Raw genomic sequence first — 21,204 nt, 5'->3', positions numbered from 1 at the left:
TACTTGCTGTTGCTCCCTTGTTTTATCATCCACTCCCCCCCTAAAAAAGTAACAAAAAGCTAGATGTCTAATACTTCCTCCTACTTACCGCGAGAGGAATTCTCAACTACTAACATTTACAACTACGATGAATCTCCTGCCAATAAATCCTGGGCTTGTGCATTGCCAGTTGCCCAAGGGTTGTATAACCCAGAATTGGAAAAAGACGCTTGTGGGGTTGGGTTCTCTTGTCATTTAAAGGGGATCCCCTCTCACAAGATTGTTTCTGACGCTAGAAACTTATTATGTAATATGACTCATCGTGGTGGGGAATTGAACCCCAAGGATGGTGACGGTGCCGGTTTATTAACTTCCATTCCTCATAAGTTCTTTAAACGTGAATTCAAATACTATTGCAATGTTGATTTGCCTGCTCCTGGTCAGTATGGTACTGGTAACTTGTTTTTCAAGCGAGATGAAGCCGTGTTTGAAAAATCAAAGGCTACTTTTGAAAGTATTGCCGAGTCTTTAGGATTGAAGGTGTTGGGCTGGAGAGAAGTTCCTCACGATTCAACTATTTTGGGTCCGGCCTCGTTATCTCGTGAGCCTTTTATTTTACAACCAGCTATTGTGTTGCAAGAATTACTTGGCCAAGGTTCAATTGATGAAGCTGAATTCAAGAGCAAGTATTCTCGTCAATTTGAAAAGAAGTTGTTTATCTTGAGAAAACAATCTTCTCACACCATTGGTTTGCACAATTGGTTCTATATTTGTTCCCTTTCCAACAAAACTATTGTTTATAAAGGTCAATTGGCTCCAAATCAAGTTTACAATTATTACCATGATTTGGCCAATTCTGAATTTGAAGCCCATTTTGCTCTTGTCCATTCGAGATTTTCAACCAATACCTTCCCCTCCTGGGATAGAGCACAACCTTTGAGATTAGCTGCTCATAATGGTGAAATTAACACTTTAAGAGGTAACAAGAATTGGATGAGATCTAAAGAAGGGGTCATGGCTTCTCAATTATTTGGTGATGAAATGGATAAATTGTTTCCTATTATTGAAGAAGGAGGTTCTGATTCTGCTGCTTTTGACAATGTTTTGGAATTGTTGGTTATCAATGGTATCGTTTCCTTACCGGAAGCAGTCATGATGATGATTCCTGAAGCTTGGCAAAATGATCAAAACATCGATCCTAAGAAGAAGGCATTTTATGAATGGGCTGCTTGTTTAATGGAACCTTGGGATGGTCCTGCATTGTTCACATTTGCTGATGACCGTTATTGCGGGGCTAATTTGGATCGTAACGGGTTAAGGCCTTGTCGTTATTATGTTACTGATGATGATTTTATTATTTGTGCTTCTGAAGTTGGGGTCATTGAAATTGAACCGGAAAGAGTCTTGCAAAAGGGAAGATTACAACCGGGTAGAATGTTGTTGGTTGATACCGTTGAAGGTAGAATTGTCGATGATCGAGAATTAAAGAGCAAAGTTGCTTCAAGATATGACTTCAAGTCTTGGATAATGGCAAATATGATTAGTTTGCAAGATTTAAACTCCAAATTGGAAAATCGTGGTATTAATATTACTGCTGATGACATTGACACTTCGATAAAACTTGATTCGGATCCAAGATTAATTGCATCGGGCTATTCCCACGAACAGCTTTCATTTGTATTGGCTCCAATGGCTGAAGGTAATGAAGCCTTGGGTTCCATGGGTAATGATAATGCTCTTGCTTGTCTTACTGACCAACCAAAGTTATTGTATGAGTATTTCAGACAATTGTTTGCCCAAGTCACCAACCCACCGATTGATCCAATCAGAGAAGCAATTGTTATGTCCTTGGAATGTTATGTTGGTCCTCAAGGTAACTTGTTAGAAATGAAGCCAGACCAATGTAATAGATTATTATTGAAATCACCAATTTTAGACAATTCAGAATTATTAGCCATTCAGAATATTGAACATGTTTATCCTAAATGGTCGGTGGCCAATATTGATATCACTTTTGATAAACAGGCTGGTATTCCTGGTTATATCTCCACCATTGATCGTATTTGTCAAGAAGCATCTAAGGCCATTGCTGATGACAATAAGATTATCATATTAAGTGATGTTAAAACTGGTCCTTCAAGAGTTCCAATTTCAGCATTGATTGCTGTTGGTGCTGTTCATCATCATTTGGTTAGACAGAAACAAAGATCTAAAGTTGCATTGATTATTCAAACCCAAGAAGCTAAAGAAGTTCATCATGCTTGTTGTTTAGTTGGTTATGGTGCTGATGCCATTAATCCATACTTGGCCATGGAAACTTTGGTTAGAATGAATGATCAAGGGTTGTTGAAAATTAAGAAATCCCCACAAGAAATCATCAAAGGTTACAAGAGTGCCATTGATGCAGGTATCTTAAAGGTTATGTCCAAGATGGGTATTTCAACCTTGGCCAGTTACAAAGGGGCCCAAATTTTCGAAGCTCTTGGAATTGATAATTCAGTTATCGATCGTTGCTTTGCTGGTACTGCATCAAGAATTAAGGGTGTTACATTTGAATACATTGCTCAAGATGCATTTACTTTACACGAACGAGGATATCCAACCAGAGAGACGACCAAACCTCAGGGTCTTCCTGAAACTGGGGAATACCATTGGCGTGACGGAGGAGAACGCCATATCAACGATCCAGCAGCAATTGCTTCATTACAAGATGCTGTTAGAAACAAAAACGAACGTGCTTATGAGACTTATGCCAAGAAAGAAAACGAAGCTGTTAGAAACTGTACTCTTCGTGGGTTGTTAGATTTTGATTATGAATCTGGAAACAGTGTTCCTATTGATCAAGTTGAACCATGGACGGAAATTGTTAGAAGATTCTTCACTGGTGCCATGTCTTATGGTTCTATTTCCATGGAAGCTCATTCTACCATTGCTGTGGCTATGAATAGATTGGGTGGTAAATCAAATACTGGTGAAGGTGGTGAAGATGCCGCTCGTTCTCAAGTCAATGCTAATGGTGATACCATGAGATCAGCAATTAAACAAGTTGCCTCGGGTAGATTTGGGGTCACTTCATATTATTTGGCTGATGCTGATGAATTACAAATTAAAATGGCGCAAGGTGCTAAGCCTGGTGAAGGTGGGGAATTACCTGGTCACAAGGTTTCTGCTGAAATTGGTAAGACAAGACATTCTACTCCAGGTGTCGGGTTGATTTCTCCTCCACCACATCATGATATCTATTCCATTGAAGATTTGAAGCAATTGTTGTATGATTTGAAATGTGCCAACCCAAGAGCAAGAACTTCAGTTAAGTTGGTTAGTGAAGTCGGTGTTGGTATCGTTGCTGCCGGTGTTGCCAAGGCTGGATCTGAAAATATTTTGGTTTCTGGTGGTGATGGTGGTACTGGTGCTGCCAAGTTAACTTCTATCAAGTATGCTGGTTTACCATGGGAATTAGGGTTAGCTGAATCCCATCAAACTTTGGTATTGAATGATTTAAGAGGAAGAGTTATCTTGCAAACTGATGGTCAAATTAGAACTGGTAGAGATATCGCCATTGCCTGTTTATTGGGTGCTGAAGAATGGGGTTTTGCTACTACTCCATTAATTGCCATGGGTTGTATCTATATGAGAAAATGTCATTTGAATACTTGTCCAGTTGGTATTGCTACTCAAGATCCTATTTTACGTAAGAAGTTCCCAGGTACTCCAGAACATGTCATCAACTTCTTCTACTATTTGGCTCAAGATTTAAGGCAAATTATGGCCAAGTTGGGATTTAGAACTATCAATGAAATGGTAGGTCGTGCTGAAAAGTTGAAGGTTAGAGACGAATTACGTAATATCAAGAATGCCAATATTGACTTGTCACCAATTTTAACTCCAGCTCATACTATCCGTCCTGGTGTTGCCACTTATTGTGTTAGAAAGCAAGATCTCAAATTGCATGTTCGTATGGATAACAAGTTGATTGATGAATCAGAAATGACCTTAGCTAAGGGTTTGCCTGTTACAATTGACTGTGATATTGTCAACACCGATCGTACATTGGGTACCACTTTATCCTACCGTGTTTCCAAGACTTTTGGTGAACAAGGATTACCTCATGATACTATTCATGTTAATGTTACTGGTTCAGCTGGTCAATCATTTGGTGCATTCTTGGCATCAGGTATCACATTAGAATTGGAAGGTGATGCTAATGATTATATTGGTAAAGGTTTATCTGGAGGTAGAATTATTGTTTATCCACCCAAGGATTCCAAATTCAAAGCTGAAGATCAAATCATTGCTGGTAATACTGCGTTCTTCGGGGCCACTTCCGGTACTGCATTCATCAGAGGTATTGCTGCTGAACGTTTTGCTGTTCGTAATTCTGGTGCCAACATCGTTGTCGAAGGTACTGGTGACCACGGGTGTGAATATATGTCTGGTGGTAGAGTCATTGTTTTGGGTGGTACTGGACGTAACTTTGGTGCTGGTATGTGTGGTGGTATTGCTTATGTTTTAGACATGGGTCAAGATTTTGGTGATCGTGTCAATAGCAAGACTGTCGAGTTATCTCCAGTTACTGAAACTGAAGAAATTGCATTCATTAGAAGTTTGATTGAAGACCATCGTCATTACACTGGTTCAGAAGTTGCTGACAATATCTTGAATGATTTCACGAGATTTTTGCCAAGATTTGTCAAGGTCTTGCCCCATGATTATAAGAAGGTTTTGGAGAAGGAAAAGTTAAAGGCCGAAGAAGCCAAGAAGCAAGAATTGAACAAGTTTTTGAAATCAATCAAAGAAGACCCTACTGCCGATGCTACTAATGGTGAAGCTTCCAAGATCAAGTTGGGTCGTGGCCATACTCCACTCACCAGTAAAGCTGGCGGTGCTGAGCCAAAGGTTTTGGATGTTGAAGACACTATTTTCAATACTGATTTTGAAAAGAAGGCACCAGTCAAGTTAGACAAGCTTAGAGGGTTCATGAAATACAAGAGGAGAAATGAACGTTACCGTGATGCCAAAGACAGAACTAAAGATTGGAATGAAATGACTTCCAGATTAACCAAGGAAGAGTTGAAGTATGAAACTGCCAGATGTATGGATTGTGGTGTTCCATTCTGTACTTCCGATACTGGTTGTCCAATCTCCAATGTTATCCCTAAATGGAATGAATTGGTATTCCAGGATCGTTGGTTTGATGCCTTGCAAAGATTATTAATGACCAACAACTTCCCTGAGTTTACAGGTAGAATTTGTCCTGCTCCTTGTAATGGTGCTTGTGTCTTGGGTATTTCTGATGATCCAGTCAATATCAAGTCAGTTGAATGTGCCATTATTGACCATGGGTTTGAGCAAGGATGGATTAAGCCTCAACCACCTGCGCAAAGAACCGGTAAGACTGTTGCCATTATCGGGTCTGGTCCAGCTGGATTGGCATGTGCTGATCAGTTAAACAAGGCTGGTCATACTGTTACTGTTTATGAACGTAGTGATAGACCTGGTGGGTTGTTAATGTATGGTATTCCAAACATGAAGTTAGACAAGGGTATTGTCAAGAGAAGAACCGACTTGTTGGAAGCTGAAGGGGTTGAATTTGTTTGTAACACTACTGTTGGTGAAGATATTACTGTTTCTGAGTTGAAGAGTAAACACGATGCTGTTGTGTTTGCCGTTGGTTCTACAATTCCAAGAGATTTGAGAATTCCAGGTAGAAGCTTGAAGAATATTGACTATGCCATGACCTTATTGCATTCCAACACCAAGGCATTATTGGATAACAATTTGGAAACCATTAGAAAGACCATTGAAGGTAAGAAAGTTATTGTTATTGGTGGTGGTGATACTGGTAATGATTGTTTGGGTACCTCTACCAGACATGGTGCCAAGTCAGTTACCAACTTTGAATTATTACCAAATCCACCTAATGAACGTCCAAAGGATAATCCATGGCCACAATGGCCAAGAATCTTCAGAGTTGATTATGGTCATACTGAAGTCAAGACTCATTACGGCAAAGATCCTCGTGAATATTCTATCTTATCTAAGGAATTTATTGATGATGGTGAAGGAAATGTTAAAGGTATCAAGACGGTCAGAGTTGAATGGAAACGTTCCGATTCTGGCGCTTGGCAAATGGCTGAAGTTCCAGGAAGTGATGAAATCTTTGAAGCTGACATTGTTTTGTTGTCCATGGGTTTCCTTGGTCCAGAAGCTGATAATTTAGAAGTTGAAAAAACCAAGAGAGGTACTATTACTACCGTGGATGCCAATGGGTACCAGGTTGCCAAAGATGATAATGTCTTTGCTGCTGGTGATTGTAGAAGAGGTCAATCTTTGGTTGTTTGGGGTATTCAAGAAGGTAGACAATGTGCCCGTGAAGTTGATTTGTATTTAGAAGGCGCTACTAGATTACCAGGTAATGGTTCTGTTGAGCAAAGAGATTATAAGTTGTTGGAAGAGTTAGCTGAAAAGGTTTAGACTTTCGTTTATATTTCTATTGTATTGTTTTTATATATTTGTGTTTTTTTTCTTAAAAAAAAAAAGAAAATGTCTGTATATTAAGTTGTGTTGTAGCGTTCATGTATTTGTCAGAAGGCAGGACATTTTTTATACCCCAAACAAAAAACCGTCTGATTTTTGAAGTTGTAAAAATTGATGGATTGTAAACAACCAGTATGAGCAAAGTTACTACACCTGTACACAACTTGATTGCTCACTTCTTAGCCGAGAATGGGTATGAAAAAACATTGAGAGAATTCCAACTGGAACATGGACAACCAATTGATCAAGTAAAGGTTGGTGATGAATCTTTGACAGATATCATCAGTGATCGAATCAATTTCAATCAATTAGCACCTTCTTTGGAAAACTTAGATATCGGTAACCGTAGATTGAGTTTTTCCGGAAGCGGATACTTGAAATCGGTCAGCAAAGATCAATTACAGAATTGGGTGACTCCATTCCCTCACTTGGCTAAAGAACTAGTTGACATCGACGGAATGGTAATCAGTACCAGTTATCTAGACGGATGTGTTTATTTCAGTACTAATAACTCCCAGATTTACATCGTTGACGATAAGCATGTCGTGTACCGTTCGAAATTCCCGGTGGTTATTAAGAAGATCATTCCTATTAAACAAGACCAATTGTTGCTTGTGGGTATGAGTGGGATGTTTTATTTGTACTTTAAGCAGAACGAGCGCTGGCAGACCGTAGTGGAATTCCCTGTACACAAGCGATTAATTATTGATGCCAAGCATGTCCGTTTTAATGACTGCGATTATATAGTTACTTTGGGCTGGGACTTCTATTTGAAGGTGATTAAGTTGGAAGCAGAGAATAAGTTTACTATTGTGTCTGAGTTCAAATTGAACCAGCAAGGAACTTGTTTTGATTTGATTAATCACAACAACCAGTTGTTAATTGTTGTGGGTAAGTTAGACAATACATTATTGGATGTGTTTGAACTTCAAGAAAACAAGTTGGAGTTGTTATTTAAGATTTCCTTGAATGATGCCGAGTTTAGTGCGTCGGAATTCTCACCGAGATACATAACTATCCAACATTTCGGCCTGCTGGTGCCTTTAATTGCTGTTGCCACTTCCCATGAGCCATACATGAGATTAATCGTGGTTACATTAGACATGATCGAGGGACAAGAGCACGAAATCAAGAGAAACCAAATAGTCAAGAATTTGAACACGATGTCACCACAAGACAAGTTCTCGCAACCGATTATAGCGTGGAGGTTGCCTAAACATGTAAACGGGGCTGATGTCACCATAGAGGCCACCAAGAGTAGTGGGATTTGGATCATGGGTGATGACGGTGTGATTAGAGGTATTGACTTGGTTGATGATAAAGTTGTGGTAGAGCTTAAAGATGTACATCAAGGTAAAATTAAGGATTTCTTGACATACTATGATAAGGAATATAACGAACGATTGATATCGAGTGGTATCGATCATGCAGTTATGCTTTGGAAATAAGAATATGTAGTGTGGAGTTAAGGATGGGGTAGATTACGTAGGAATTAGTAGCCGGTTATTATTTGCGGGATATATAAGTAATTTAATCAATTTCAGATTCGATTCCATTGTTTTCGCAATGTGGTTCCGTGGGGGGTAAAGCAATTGTATGTAGGAAATCGATAAGTGGGGCGGAAAATGAGGTAAGACGCGATGGTGGTGGGGAGTGGAGAACAAAAAAAAAAAAAGAGAGAGAAAGTTCCGACACTTGTTTTCTGATAGCGGGCAAGACAACCAAAAAAAATTAGATCTTTTCCTCGGCAGTGGCTTCCCCCACATGCCGGGTATTTGTCAGGACAAAAAAAAAGGACTATTGCATATGAACCTCGGGTCATTGAATAGTATAAAAGCAACAAATAGTCAATGGTTTTTTTTACGTAAACGGACAATTACACGTATTTGTTTATTGAATATACTTTCTTCAAGTCACAACCCATTTCATTGATTCTAATTTGAAGTTTACTTATTGAATATACTGAAATTTCATCCCAGCATACTTTTCACAGCAAACGATATACCCCAATTTTAGTTTAATTACTCATTGGAAAGCACAACATTTTTTTTATAAACAAGTTAAAAGTTTCATTGGCTTAACTCAATACAGATAGATATAATAGAATATGCAACTCACTCCAATAGAAAAAGCTGCTTCTGGTGCCTTGGCTTCGGCTATTGCCAATACATTGGTATATCCATTGGATTTGAGTAAAGTGTTGATTCAAACCCAAGTTAAAAAGAGACACCCCAAACCACAAGCAACCGATATCACCAGCTCGTCATCTGAATCTGACGATATGGAAGATTCGGTATTCAAACAAACCTTGACTCAAGACAACGAATTAAAGTATAAGAACACTATTGACGTATTACGACAAATTTATGCCAAGAAGGGGATTTTAGGGTGGTATCATGGATTATTCTCGACTGTGGCCGGAACCGCAGCTCAGAACTTCTCCTACTTCTACTGGTACAGTATTGTCAAGAAAGTATATGCTAATTTATACAAACACATCCCCAACCACAAACCTAGCACATTGATGGAATTATTCCTCGGTGCCGTGGCCGCGGCCATTTCCCAATTGTTCACTATGCCAATTGGGGTAATTACTACACAGCAACAAACCGATAAGCATCACAAGAACTTGATTCAGTTAGTCAGAGAAATATTGGACCAAGATGGTGTTACAGGGTTGTGGAGGGGATTAAGAGTCTCTATGGTGTTGTGTATCAACCCGTCCATCACTTATGGATCCTACGAAAGATTAAAGCAAGTATTATATGGAACCAAGGAATTCTTGAACCCATTGGAAAGTTTCTCCCTTGGTGTTTTGGCCAAATCTATGGCTACACTTGCCACTCAGCCATTGATTGTTTCCAAAGCCATGATTCAAAAGAAATCCAAGCCAAAGAAGCACCATAATGATGAAAAGCACCACGAGGATGAAGATGACGAAGAAGATATCAAATTTGATCATTTCACCGACGCATTAGCGCACTTGTGGCACACGGAAAAGTTCCATGGGTTATACAAAGGTATTGCTCCACAATTATTGAAGGGGGTCTTTGTTCAAGGGTTGTTGTTTATGTTCAAGGATCAAATTGATATGTTGTTTTTGTTTTTGTTGAGTTTGTTGAAGGGTAAGCCTAAGGCCAGACGTTAAGTGGAGTTCAATAGAATTGTTTATTTATTTCATAAATTCATATAGTGTATCCAAGCGATTGCATTTAGTATATTTGTAGAGATAACATGTCACTATTCCAAGCAAAATAATAGTTACATCATTATATATTGATCTGTTGTCAATATTGTCTTTTAGCTTGTACGTCCTGGTGTACAGTCTTCATGTGCAAGTAAGCATTTTTTTGCAACCTGTAACGTTCTCGCATTACCGTGCATTAGGGTATAACCCTAATCAAGCATATACACACGTGATTGATTAATATGCACACTGGTTTACAAAACATCCATTCTACAATAGTAGTGTTGGGAAAATTAGTTTTCGCACGCAAAAAAGAAAAGTGACCCATACATTATTTTTCCCATAGTTAACATCCATAGTGCGCACCGTACGCACAAATCCGCTGCATCACTCACTACACACAAAACTTCGCACCCCCCTTGAGTTTTGCTACCGAAAATCAAAGAAAAAAGAATATAAAATTTTTTTTCATAGTTTTTTACTTTCCTCTTTCTTTCTTAACATAGACAACTAATTCAATATGGGTAAAGGTAAACCAAGAGGTCTTAACTCTGCTAGAAAATTAAGAGTTCACCGTCGTAACAACAGATGGGCTGATCAATCCTATAAGGCTAGATTATTAGGAACTGCTTTCAAGTCCTCTCCATTTGGTGGTTCTTCCCACGCCAAGGGTATTGTGTTGGAAAAGATTGGTATTGAATCCAAGCAACCAAACTCCGCTATTAGAAAGTGTGTCAGAGTTCAATTAATCAAGAACGGTAAGAAGGTTACTGCTTTCGTTCCAAATGATGGTTGTTTAAACTTTGTTGACGAAAACGACGAAGTCTTATTGGCCGGTTTCGGTAGAAGAGGTAAGGCTAAGGGTGATATTCCAGGGGTTAGATTCAAGGTTGTCAAGGTCTCTGGTGTCTCCTTGTTAGCTTTATGGAAGGAAAAGAAGGAAAAGCCAAGATCATAGATTACTTATATTATTTTGTGTGATATTTTCATTTCCAAAGAAGAAAGGCATAGAATAAATAATTTATAAGAGAGGGGGAATCCATAGTTTTGAATTGGAAATGATTTTTGAAGATATACTAATACTACCACTTTAATTAAATAAACAGCTTGTTTGCATTTTGTGGATCGAATTGGATTTTCTTTGAAAGAATCTCTAGTTCAAATCTTGAGTTCCTTTTTTTATTTAGGTCATTTATGGTTGTATAATTTTTTAAATTTACGTGTATTAAGAAATTTATTCCTTTGTAGTGTTACATGTTGTTGATTGTACTACATACCTAAATCTCTACCTTCGATGGATGGTCCACCCTTCTTGGTTGCCTTCTTCTTGACAGACATCAGAGTCAACTTTTGGTTGATTCTTCTGAATCTTTCGTCATTATGAGCATTTCTAGCTTGTTGTCTTCTTAACAAACTGGCATCAACTCTGGGAGCAACCTTATAAGCAGCAGTTCTAGCACTTGGAATGGCAGCTCTCTTTCTTCTTTCAGCATTCTCTTCGTACAAGGTTCTAGCCTCTTTAGGTTTGCTGGATCTCGAACTTGCCAATTGGTTGGAGAATTTACTCTTGTTATATTCATGGAATTGAATGGTACGATCCTTATAAGAATCGGACTTGTTTAAAATTGGTCTGGTCCAGTCACCAATTAACCTGTCAACAATCTTCTTTAATGAAGGCTCGGTTCTTTTGGAACGTTGGTAAAACACCAACACTTTACCTATACCTGAGGCAACCAAATGGTCAGTTTTAATAGGCAAAGTTTCCAAGGCATGGATTAATTCCTTTTGTATTTGATATGCTGGCATTGATGCATCAGGCAATGGCTCAAGCCATAATCTAACTGCTTCCAACAAGTTATTATCCAAGATGGAAATGGCCAAATCGGCTCTGGACAAGATATCGACCACTTCTCGCAAAAATTTCAACTTTTCCGTAGCAATTTGCCCCTGGGAGTTCTTTTCTACGTCCAAATTGGCAGCCTTGATCATTTGATCCTTCAAGAAATCAATCTTGTCATCTTGCATTCTTTCTATATCGTCTTCATCGGCTTTTCTTCTTCTGGTGGATTTGGACTTTATGGCCGCGTCCATTTTCTCTTCCAATAACATTCGCTTTCTCATTTGTGGATCGGAATATATTTTGGAATCATCTTGATAGTCGTCGTTTCTTGCTTGTGGTTCCGCCCTTGGTTGATTAGGCAATGCACTGTTGTCAGGTGTGTCTGACTTTTGCGCTTTTCTGACAATCTTCTTCTTGGTTACAGCTTTGGTTTCATCAGAGGCTAACTTGTGGGCTCTAATGGAACTATACACATTATCGTCATCTTCGTCGTCGTATTCGTCATCTTGTTGTTGTTGTGCTGGTTCTTGTTGTTCCTGTTGATGTACGGACTCTTCCTGTTGTTGATCGTCATTGTTGTGTTCATGTTCATCATGATCAACTCCATCCAGTGGAATCGTGGTAAAATCTTTCAATGGATCGTCACTCATTGTGCCTGGTTGCTGGGTTGTGAAGTGTCGAAGTGTGAGGATATCAAATGAGTGACTAATTTTTTTTTCTTTACATTGATTTTGAAAATATGCTCTGGTTGAAGGAAAAGGAATTCTCTCTCACCTCACCAACATGCTATACATGGATAACATTGGATTTTCTAATTAGTTATTGTAAGTGGTTGAGATGAATTCTGTTACATGGTTTGGATTAGGCTATACACAAAGCTGAATGATATGTAACATAGGTGTAGTCACTATTTTTCATGAAAATTCACCAGAATTACTGCAAAATGTGTGTCATATGTAATTTTTCAATACTAATTTTCACGAAAATTACGTTAACTTAAATAAATCAATGCCAACACATTCCTGTGACACTTAATGACATATTTCCACCTTAACCTAACTTTTATAAACCAGCTGGAAGTAAATTGTATGATTTTGACTACTCTGTTTCAGGTCGTGCCTTGATGACAAAAACCAGGTCAAATTTACCTTCACCGTTAAGCAACTGTGGACAAAAAAACATCTAATTAGCCACCCGATTCCGTGTTCTCATCCAATACCAAGGAATCAAAACAGGCCATGTCTCAATACATTGGAAAGACAATTTCTTTGATTTCCAACAAGGGACTTCGTTATGTTGGGCTTTTGGACAACATTAATGCCGAAGAGGCCACCGTTGCCCTTAACTCAGTCAGATTATTAGGAACTGAAGGTCGTATGGCTGCCAATGGTACTCCCAACTTAGAAGTTCCACCAGGAAACGACATTTACGAGTATGTTGTATTCAGAGGGTCCGACGTTAAGGATTTATCGGTGTTGGATACTCCGATTGATCAAGTCAAGCCAGTGCCTTATTCAGCATCATCTGGTACTTCGGGATACTATGCTCCACAACAAATGCCCCAAACCGCTGCTCCGGCTAGCGCTCCTGCTCCATCAGGTGTAGAAGCTGCCCCAGCTACAACCACTGCAACTGAAGAAGTCGCTGAGTCTCCTGCTGCTGTTCCAGCTTCTGTCCCACACCAACCAGTTGAAACTGGGGCTCCACAACACCAATCTCCAGAACCTACAAAAACCATTGCTGAAAGGGCAACCCCAACCACCACCGAAGAATCTCCTGCTGATCCAGAACCAAGATCTTCACCACAACCAACTTCCGCCAAGCCAAAGCCAGTTCATCGTAAACCCCATCACAAGGGTCCCGATATCCCAACTGAAGAATTTGATTTCGAATCAGCCAACGCTAAATTCTCCAAAGAATTGGAGCAAGAACGCGAATTGGAACATACCGGATACAACAAGAAGTCTTCATTCTTTGACAACATCTCTTCCCTGACTGAAGAAAGATCCAGCATGAGATGGGCCGAGGAAAAGACTTTGAATCTTGATACTTTTGGTGAAGCTTCTTTACAAAGGGGTCGTGGAAGAGGCCGTGGTAGAGGTTGGAGAGGTGGATTCAGAGGTGGTAGAGGAAGAGGCGGTAGAGGCAGAGGTGGTCATTGGAGAGGAGGCAAGAGTGAGAATAACGAAGGTTCTGATTATCATACCAAGCCTGAATGGGCATGAAATTAAATAATGCATATAAACAAAAAGTAGTTGTAAAGTAATATAAAGATTATTGAATAAATATAATAATTTATAAACCTATATCCTAGCTACTCCACCTATGAATATCTTCTTTTCCCGCTCTTCATCTTCATTAGCAAGTTTCAAAAATCTTCCATATTCTTGAGTAAGTGAATTTAAAGGACTGAAGAAGTGATTAATGGTAAGCATTCGAATAAATCTACCCACTTTAGTAAACACATTCTTACTAGGTTGATATTCATGACATCTAATCAAATCATTTTCGAAAATATGCATCATTGGATAACTAGTCAATTGATCTTCGTTTAATACACTTATGGCTGGGATGTTGTTCATGATATGAGACACCAACTTTTTATCCACTTTGATGTCTTCCATGTATCCAAATCTGAGTACACATTTGTAATGCCCTGGTAGTTTCATGGGTGCCATCAATACTCGTTCTTCTTCAGGGACATAAGGAATACTCAATACTCGAATCCCACAAAAGACAAAGTTGGAAGGAATAGAAACAAATGTTGACACCAATTTAGCGTATAGTTGAGGTAACGTGTTTGGAGAATTGGTCAAGAGGGAATCAACATACATGATCCCCAATCCTTCATGTTTGACCAAGGTTAAGTTACCGAATCGGGTATTGACATCAGTTTTCCCAACCTGTTTAATGTCTTCATGACTGACATTCTTGTTGTTAAGATCAAGAGTAGTCACTTTAGGACCATTGAAATAAGGATACAAATCCCCGATCCTTATCTTTGAACTGTACTCCTGCTCAACCTTTCTCGAACGGCACCATCTCCACACTATCAAAAACAGAGTCAACAATCCAGCAACCATGATTGGGAACCAGGCACCGTGGGGCACTTTCTTCATGTTGGCAATAATCAAACACATTTCCAAAGGAACAAATATCAAGCAGTATAAGATTGGCCAAATGATGTTCCAATTGTACACGTAAAACATACAGATCATGATCAAAGTAGATGTAACAAACAAATCCAAAGTGATACCTAATCCATAAGCTGCAGTGGTGTTGTTACTGTTTTGGAACCCAGCCATGGTCAACATAACCCCAATCATCAACATCCAGTTAATCACACCAATATATACCTTTCCAGCATAGTCCGAAGAAACATGGGTAATTTTCAATTTAGGAAAACAGTCCAAGTTGATTAATTGGGAAATGATACTGAAAACAGACAAGATCAATGCTTGTGAAGCAATAATAGTGGCTAAAGTAGCAAGAACAAACATAACCCAATAAACACCACCACCAGTTCCACCAGGAATTGACAAAAAGAAAGGATTAACATAAGCTTCAGGATGACCAACAAGATAGGCAGCTTGTCCCAAATAACAAAGAATTAAGGCAGGGTAAACAAACCCACCTAATGTTAATTGAATAGGAAGCCTTCCAAAATGACCAATATCTGCAAACATAGCCTCAGTACCAGTGATGGCCAACATGGCACCCCCAAATACATCAATACCACCCTCTCTCAAGATTTTAATAGCATAATATGGAGACAAAGCTGAGAAAATTGCAGGATGATACTTGGCAATGTTATAAATACCACAAATTATCAATCCAATCATCCAGATGAAAATAATTGGAGCAAATGTGAAGGAAATCTTGTTAGACCCAAATTGCTGGATTGCAAATAAGACAATCAAAATCACTTCAGAAACAGCAAGAACGTTTGTGAATGAAGGTTGAGCCACTTGAATACCACCCACAGCACTAAGAATAGAAGCAGTTGGTGTCAATAGTCCGTCACTAACCACCAAGGCACAACCAACAAAGCAAGCACCAAGAATGAAAATCTGGACAAGGGAAATCATAGTTGGATGTTGTTTAATCCGTTCAATTCTTGAAACAGTAGTGACTACTGAAGAAGCAGTAGTATCTTGTCTTGAAAGTAATTGTAAATCAGAGTCCTCATTAGCGCCACCAGGAATTTGCACCCCCTTGGGACCAATATTCAAATGACGAGCTATCTTGGCGTAAATTGCAACCTGACCACCTTCACCGTTATTTGGACCAATAACCAAGACGATAAAAACATACTTGATGATGACAATGATAGTGAAGACATAGAAAATAACTGATACGGCCCCATAAATATCATCTCTGCTGGGTGGTAATTGTTTGTACTTGATGGAGTTAAGAGTATACAAAGGGGAGGTACCCAAATCACCATAGATAGCACCAAGGGAGGAAAAAGACAACATGAGAATTTCTCTCCATGGTTGCTTTTTGACAGGAGCAGTCTTTTCATCGGAATCTACTGCCTGTTGTTCTTCATCTGATAAATCAATTGAAGAAATAGACCGATTGTCATTCTCAACAGTGGTGACACTATAGTTGTCATTTTGATCAACTAATTCATTCTCAGGAATGATCTTCTTAACTGAAGAAGTAGACATGTAAATTAAACCGAAGCAAGGAAAGAGGAAACTCAAGTGGTGAAATTATACTGAAGAAATAGAGAAAAATGGGAAATTATCGCTATTTATACCTTAACCCCCCTATCGCTACACGTTGTGGGAATATTCTGCTGGTTACCATAGCTTAACTAGAGACAGAAATTAGGCTTACTTTCCGCAACCAATAAATTGTAATTTTTCCTCTCTACGTAATGCTCTGATTTCGCTATGAAATGCTAGTACAAACAAAAATCCCTCAAATTTTGCGCACCATACAATAAAATAAAAAATTGTTACACCTTGTTCTCAATTTCCTTTTTTTCCTTTCGACCTATAAGTTTTGTGATTTACCACATGTGAAACATGAAACAATACCTCGCCCTATTGTATTTTTGTCCAGTTACAACAAAAGTATATGTTGTTGGTTTGGTTTGATTCATACCAATATTGATCCATTTCAAGTCCAGATTGCGAAAAAAAAAAAAAAAAACTACAGACAGCGCGATACAAATTAGAAAAAAGAAATTTTATTGATGTGAGGATACATCATACATTAAATGTAAACAAGGAGAGTCAAAATAGAAATATGGCAATTTTGCGGAATGAATTGGTGTGTCTGTAGAGAGATGGAAAGTTAAATAAGTTTGTGGCTGTGCATATATTATGCATATTTACGGGAATTTCTTTTTTTTGTATTCCCTTTTTAGATATTCCCCCCTATGACATAAATCTCAATTTCTTTGTTCGTCTTTTGTTACTGATTTTTTTTTTGCAGCAATACGAAAAAGTTTACGCTCAATAGAAAGAAAATTTTTTTTCTGCCTGAGGGATTTTCGCACTAGTTGCTTCAAGTGAATCCCCACCAGGAACTTTTTTACCCTTTATAAAAATTCACCATAGCTAATTTATACAGGTGTGAATTATTGTAGAGATGGCTTGTATCATAGTTAAAACAATGGTCTGGTAAATAGTTGTATGTTTGAATCGTAGAAAGGGGAAAGAATAGTATAAAGTTAACCTTAAATACCTCTATTTTTTTGTAGTACACTTTATATATCAATCGAGTATATAACTGTTAGTAGCCACTTATAATTTACCTTCATTAACCATATTGAGATCTAGAACTATTATACAACTGCATAGGCACAGATAGTAAGGAGCAGATTATTATTGGTATAGAAACAGTGATGACAACAAAGAACATACACCTGCTGGCCAATAAAAAATAGGATTGATTGAGGGATTATTTCAAAGTCAACACCAAACTTGACCACCACAATCACAAATATACATCATACTCACCACGAAACAATTAATCAAAATCGGGAAACAAGTACAACAATAGCAACAAAAGCAATGGTAGCTGAAATCAGAGAAATAAAACAGAGTAAGCTGTTCAACATCAAATTGCAACAACTGACAACAGACCAAGACCTCTTCTAACCCAAACCACCCAGTCACCTATATAAATGCATGAGTGAGCCAACCTTTTCAAGATGGAATCTACCCCATCATATATAGGCTTCTTGGAAAAAGCTTTTGTCCTTTAGGGTATCCTTTTCCAGTTTGTATTCCAAATAAAGTCGTTATTTGAACCATGATGAAGAATGACTTAGCCAACACGAAAATAACGATATTAATGACATTAAGGTTTTTTGCTTTCTGCTTGATATTAATTTTTGAACGAGACTTTACTATGCCTTCAACCCGCCGATGGAAGATTGATGTTGATCATGGGGGAGGGGGATTCAACTCTCATGTTTTCTGATGATAGAGGCACGTTTTCAATTAGCACCAGGATATTCCAATACAAATTTTACAGCTCCACCTAAAGTTCCAAGATTTTTTCTACATCTTATTAACTATGCTGTAGCAGTGCTGGATCTACTTTGAAGTCACTAAAATGATTCTTATTAATTCACATGGTAGCACTTCCATATCATAATACGCGCACGCCCAGTCTGAGCCGCATCCAAATTAGACGCGTACGGTCCAACAGATAAAAACAACAATTTTGAAAAATGTTTAATGAAGAGAGCTAGAAGGGATTACACGTCAAATGTCACACAAGAAGATCACCGCGTTCCCTGATGGGAACTCCTACGTGCATTACAACCCCACTAGTGATCGACTCCTTATTGGTAATAGTGAGGGGTTGATTAAACTATTCAACATTGCCGAACCGGAATTAGAACCTGTTTCTATTGACATTATTGATAACTTGACTTCATTAGCTCATGACTCCGACTCCAACCGGGCTGTTGTTACATCCACCAGTGGTCAGTTAGAATTGATTGATTTGAAAAGTGGAGAGAGCAACGGTATTATTCACAGATCTGATTTACCCTTGAGAGACGCCGTATTTGTTAACCTGGGTAAACGGGTAGTTTGTGGTGGTGATGACGATAAGTTGGTTGTGGTCGATGTTCAAGATAAGAGTACTCAATCGATTACCTTGCCTGATCAAATGGTTAACTTGGCCTACAATTTCTCGGGAGAGATTATCAGTGTTTGTTTATCTAATGGGAATGTTCAGTTGTATTCCGTCGTTAATGAACAACCTAACTTGATTCACAGTTTGAACAATGTGTTGAATGCCAAGATTAATACTAGTTTAGACCAAATTGATTTCAATCAAGAGAATCACGACGAGTTGGTCTGTAGTAAGACCCACTGGAGTTCAAATGGTCGATACCTATTAGTACCTACTATCGAAAACGAAGTCCATGTATATCAACGTGATGATTGGAAGATTATTAAGAAGTTTGATAATGATAATGCCAAGATTGTTGATTTTGCCTTGAGTGCCAATGGGAAACATTTGGTTATTTTATCTCATGACGGATTCAAGATTTTTGATTTTGATAGTGGCAATGTCATTCATGAAGATACAGTTGATTTTGATGGGTACTATCCCTTGAATACTGCTTGGAGGGGTAATCATTTGTTTATAGGTACCACCAATGGGGAAGTGTTGTCTTTGAAGAATATTGTTTCAGAATCAGCATCTAATTTGTTTGTTGACGAAGCTGAAGAACTGGATATTGAAGATGACGAAGGGGAAAAAGACGATGGTAATGATACTGATGTATTATTGCGTGATTCCGACGATGAAAACGAAGAACCTGCTCTTGCTAGAAAACGTGAATATAAATTACACGAAGAGGACGAGTTGATTATTGATGAAGACGATGAAGAATTGAATGGATTATCCAATGGTCATTCTGAATCTTACAAAAGATCTAAATTGAATGGACATTCTACCTCCAATGGACATGCACATGTTCCTACTTTTGAAATCAAACCATACTCTCCCGGTTCTACCCCATTCAATCATGGTTCCGTCAAAAAGAGATATTTGACCATGAATAACTTGGGATATGTATGGATCGTCAAGACGATCGAACTTGAATCTCAACAAAGTATAACTGTATCATTCTTTGACAGATCTGTTCATCGTGAATACAATTTCATTGATTATTCTGGGTTTGATCTTGCTTCCTTGAACGCGCGAGGTATTCTTTTGGCCAGATCAGCGGATTCCAAGAAAGAAGGGGGTTTAGTGTATTACCGTGACCACGATGATCTGTACAGTTGGGAACGTAAAATTCCTTTGGTTGTCAATGAGTACATTACTTCCGTTTGTATTTCCAATAGCAATTCCGAGAATGATTTGATTGTGGTTGGTACTAATATGGGGTACTTGCGTGTTTTCGACCAGTTTGGATTATGCGTCAATGTCATCAAGACCACGCCGGTTGTATCCTTGATTTCATCTTCTCGAGCGACCTTGTTCATGATTAACCAAGTTGCCAATGTGTTTACGTACTCTATTATTGAATTGGCTGATTTCAAATACTATCAACAAAATGTGATGCTTCCATTGAAACACCTGGATAAGCTCTTGATAAAAGGTGTGTTTTTCAATGAATACGATGATCCTATTTTAGTTGGTGGAGAAGATGACACCGTGCTTGTATTACATCAATGGAGACAAGAGCAGAATTCGAAATGGATTCCACTTTTGAATTGTCATGATGCGATCGTAGGACATAATCGGAATAAGAAAAATTGGAAGTGTTGGCCATTAGGGTTGATTGGTGAGAAATTGAACTGTTTGATTTTGAAAGGTGGTGATTCAGAATATCCTGGATTCCCCTTGCCCTTGCCAGTTGAAATTGACATTGAGATGCCGATTGTTGTCAAGGAGAGGGCCAAAGAAAAGAAAAAGAGTGATTTGGACGACCTTGGACTTGGCGAGGGTGATGACGATGATGAAGAGGACGAGGAAGAAACTAGGGTTGAAGAAGATGCCGAAGAAGTCTTTGTAAGGTCAACTACTTTCGGTAAGTTGCTCAGTGAGACTTTGAATGATGAGAATACCGAGGATACAGATAGACTGGATATCATGGAGAGATTGAATGAGTGCGCTAATCTTTTCGACAAGTCCTTGTTGAAATTGTTTGGCCAAGCTTGTAGCCAGAGTCAATTGAATAAAGCCTGGAGTATAGTTAAGATGATCAAGAAGGACAAGGCGCAGTATGCTGCATTTAGAATTGCTGAAAGAATGCAATTTATGAATTTGGCTAACAAGATCAGAGAGTTGCGAGAAATGTCCTTGGAAGAGGAGGAGGATGACTAGACCAGTTAGGTAGTGTATAACTAAGGGATAGTGGGTAGTCGTGTATATTAACAACCGCGATAACCTATATACATTGAACAGACAAGTGTAAAACAAGTAGATCTATATAATTCCAAATAGCAAGCCAATACCTTTTAAAACTAGTTCTTCTTGAAGTAGTGGAACACCATTGGGATGACCCATAAGGTACCAGCTAAAACACCAGCAAACACCAAGGTGTCGTGAGCGTACTTTTCACGAAGTTTCTTTTCTTCTTCAGAAGGTTGAGGACCGCCAAACATATTGTGTGAAGTTGATAATGAAGATTAGGAGATTTAATAATAAAACAAAAAAAAATTTGTTTTCA

The 21,204-nt window shown here is 38.5% G+C and overlaps 8 protein-coding genes across 8 annotated transcripts; 6 read left to right on the top strand and 2 right to left on the bottom strand. All coding sequences in view use genetic code 12, as the record gives it.

The window, feature by feature from the left end:
- Positions 1-63: 63 nt before the first annotated feature.
- Positions 64-6,453, top strand: GLT1 (glutamate synthase (NADH); the record flags this gene model as incomplete). Its single annotated transcript, XM_007376805.1, has 1 exon — positions 64-6,453. The coding sequence occupies one exon, from the start codon at positions 64-66 to the stop codon at positions 6,451-6,453; it is 6,390 nt and encodes a 2,129-aa protein (XP_007376867.1).
- Positions 6,454-6,614: 161 nt separating this feature from the next.
- SPAPADRAFT_62700 (uncharacterized protein) lies at positions 6,615-8,076 on the top strand (the record flags this gene model as incomplete). Its single annotated transcript, XM_007376804.1, has 1 exon — positions 6,615-8,076. A coding segment is annotated over one exon (1,240 nt), but the record flags the coding sequence as incomplete, so codon positions are not given.
- Positions 8,077-8,623: 547 nt separating this feature from the next.
- On the top strand, positions 8,624-9,664 carry ANT1 (Ant1p; the record flags this gene model as incomplete). The annotated part of the gene is made up of 1 exon (XM_007376803.1): positions 8,624-9,664. The coding sequence occupies one exon, from the start codon at positions 8,624-8,626 to the stop codon at positions 9,662-9,664; it is 1,041 nt and encodes a 346-aa protein (XP_007376865.1).
- Positions 9,665-10,195: 531 nt separating this feature from the next.
- On the bottom strand, positions 10,196-16,216 carry HAK1 (Hak1p; the record flags this gene model as incomplete). The annotated part of the gene is made up of 2 exons (XM_007376799.1): positions 10,196-16,074; positions 16,150-16,216. 2 exons carry the CDS (start codon positions 16,214-16,216, stop codon positions 13,847-13,849), a joined length of 2,295 nt encoding a protein of 764 aa, XP_007376861.1.
- On the top strand, positions 10,224-10,661 carry RPS23A (40S ribosomal protein uS12; the record flags this gene model as incomplete). The annotated part of the gene is made up of 1 exon (XM_007376802.1): positions 10,224-10,661. One exon carries the CDS (start codon positions 10,224-10,226, stop codon positions 10,659-10,661), a length of 438 nt encoding a protein of 145 aa, XP_007376864.1.
- Positions 10,643-12,238, bottom strand: SPAPADRAFT_62697 (uncharacterized protein; the record flags this gene model as incomplete). Its single annotated transcript, XM_007376801.1, has 1 exon — positions 10,643-12,238. The coding sequence occupies one exon, from the start codon at positions 12,191-12,193 to the stop codon at positions 10,973-10,975; it is 1,221 nt and encodes a 406-aa protein (XP_007376863.1).
- SPAPADRAFT_62696 (uncharacterized protein) lies at positions 12,746-14,532 on the top strand (the record flags this gene model as incomplete). Its single annotated transcript, XM_007376800.1, has 1 exon — positions 12,746-14,532. One exon carries the CDS (start codon positions 12,782-12,784, stop codon positions 13,766-13,768), a length of 987 nt encoding a protein of 328 aa, XP_007376862.1.
- Positions 16,217-18,275: 2,059 nt separating the features above from the next.
- Positions 18,276-20,858, top strand: SPAPADRAFT_52025 (chromatin-binding protein; the record flags this gene model as incomplete). The annotated part of the gene is made up of 1 exon (XM_007376798.1): positions 18,276-20,858. One exon carries the CDS (start codon positions 18,276-18,278, stop codon positions 20,856-20,858), a length of 2,583 nt encoding a protein of 860 aa, XP_007376860.1.
- Between the last annotated feature and the right edge of the window lie 346 nt (positions 20,859-21,204).

Source organism: Spathaspora passalidarum (genome assembly GCF_000223485.1).
Source record: "Spathaspora passalidarum NRRL Y-27907 unplaced genomic scaffold SPAPAscaffold_6, whole genome shotgun sequence".
Taxonomy (NCBI): domain Eukaryota; kingdom Fungi; phylum Ascomycota; class Pichiomycetes; order Serinales; family Debaryomycetaceae; genus Spathaspora; species Spathaspora passalidarum.
This window is presented reverse-complemented; position numbering and strand designations above follow the sequence as displayed.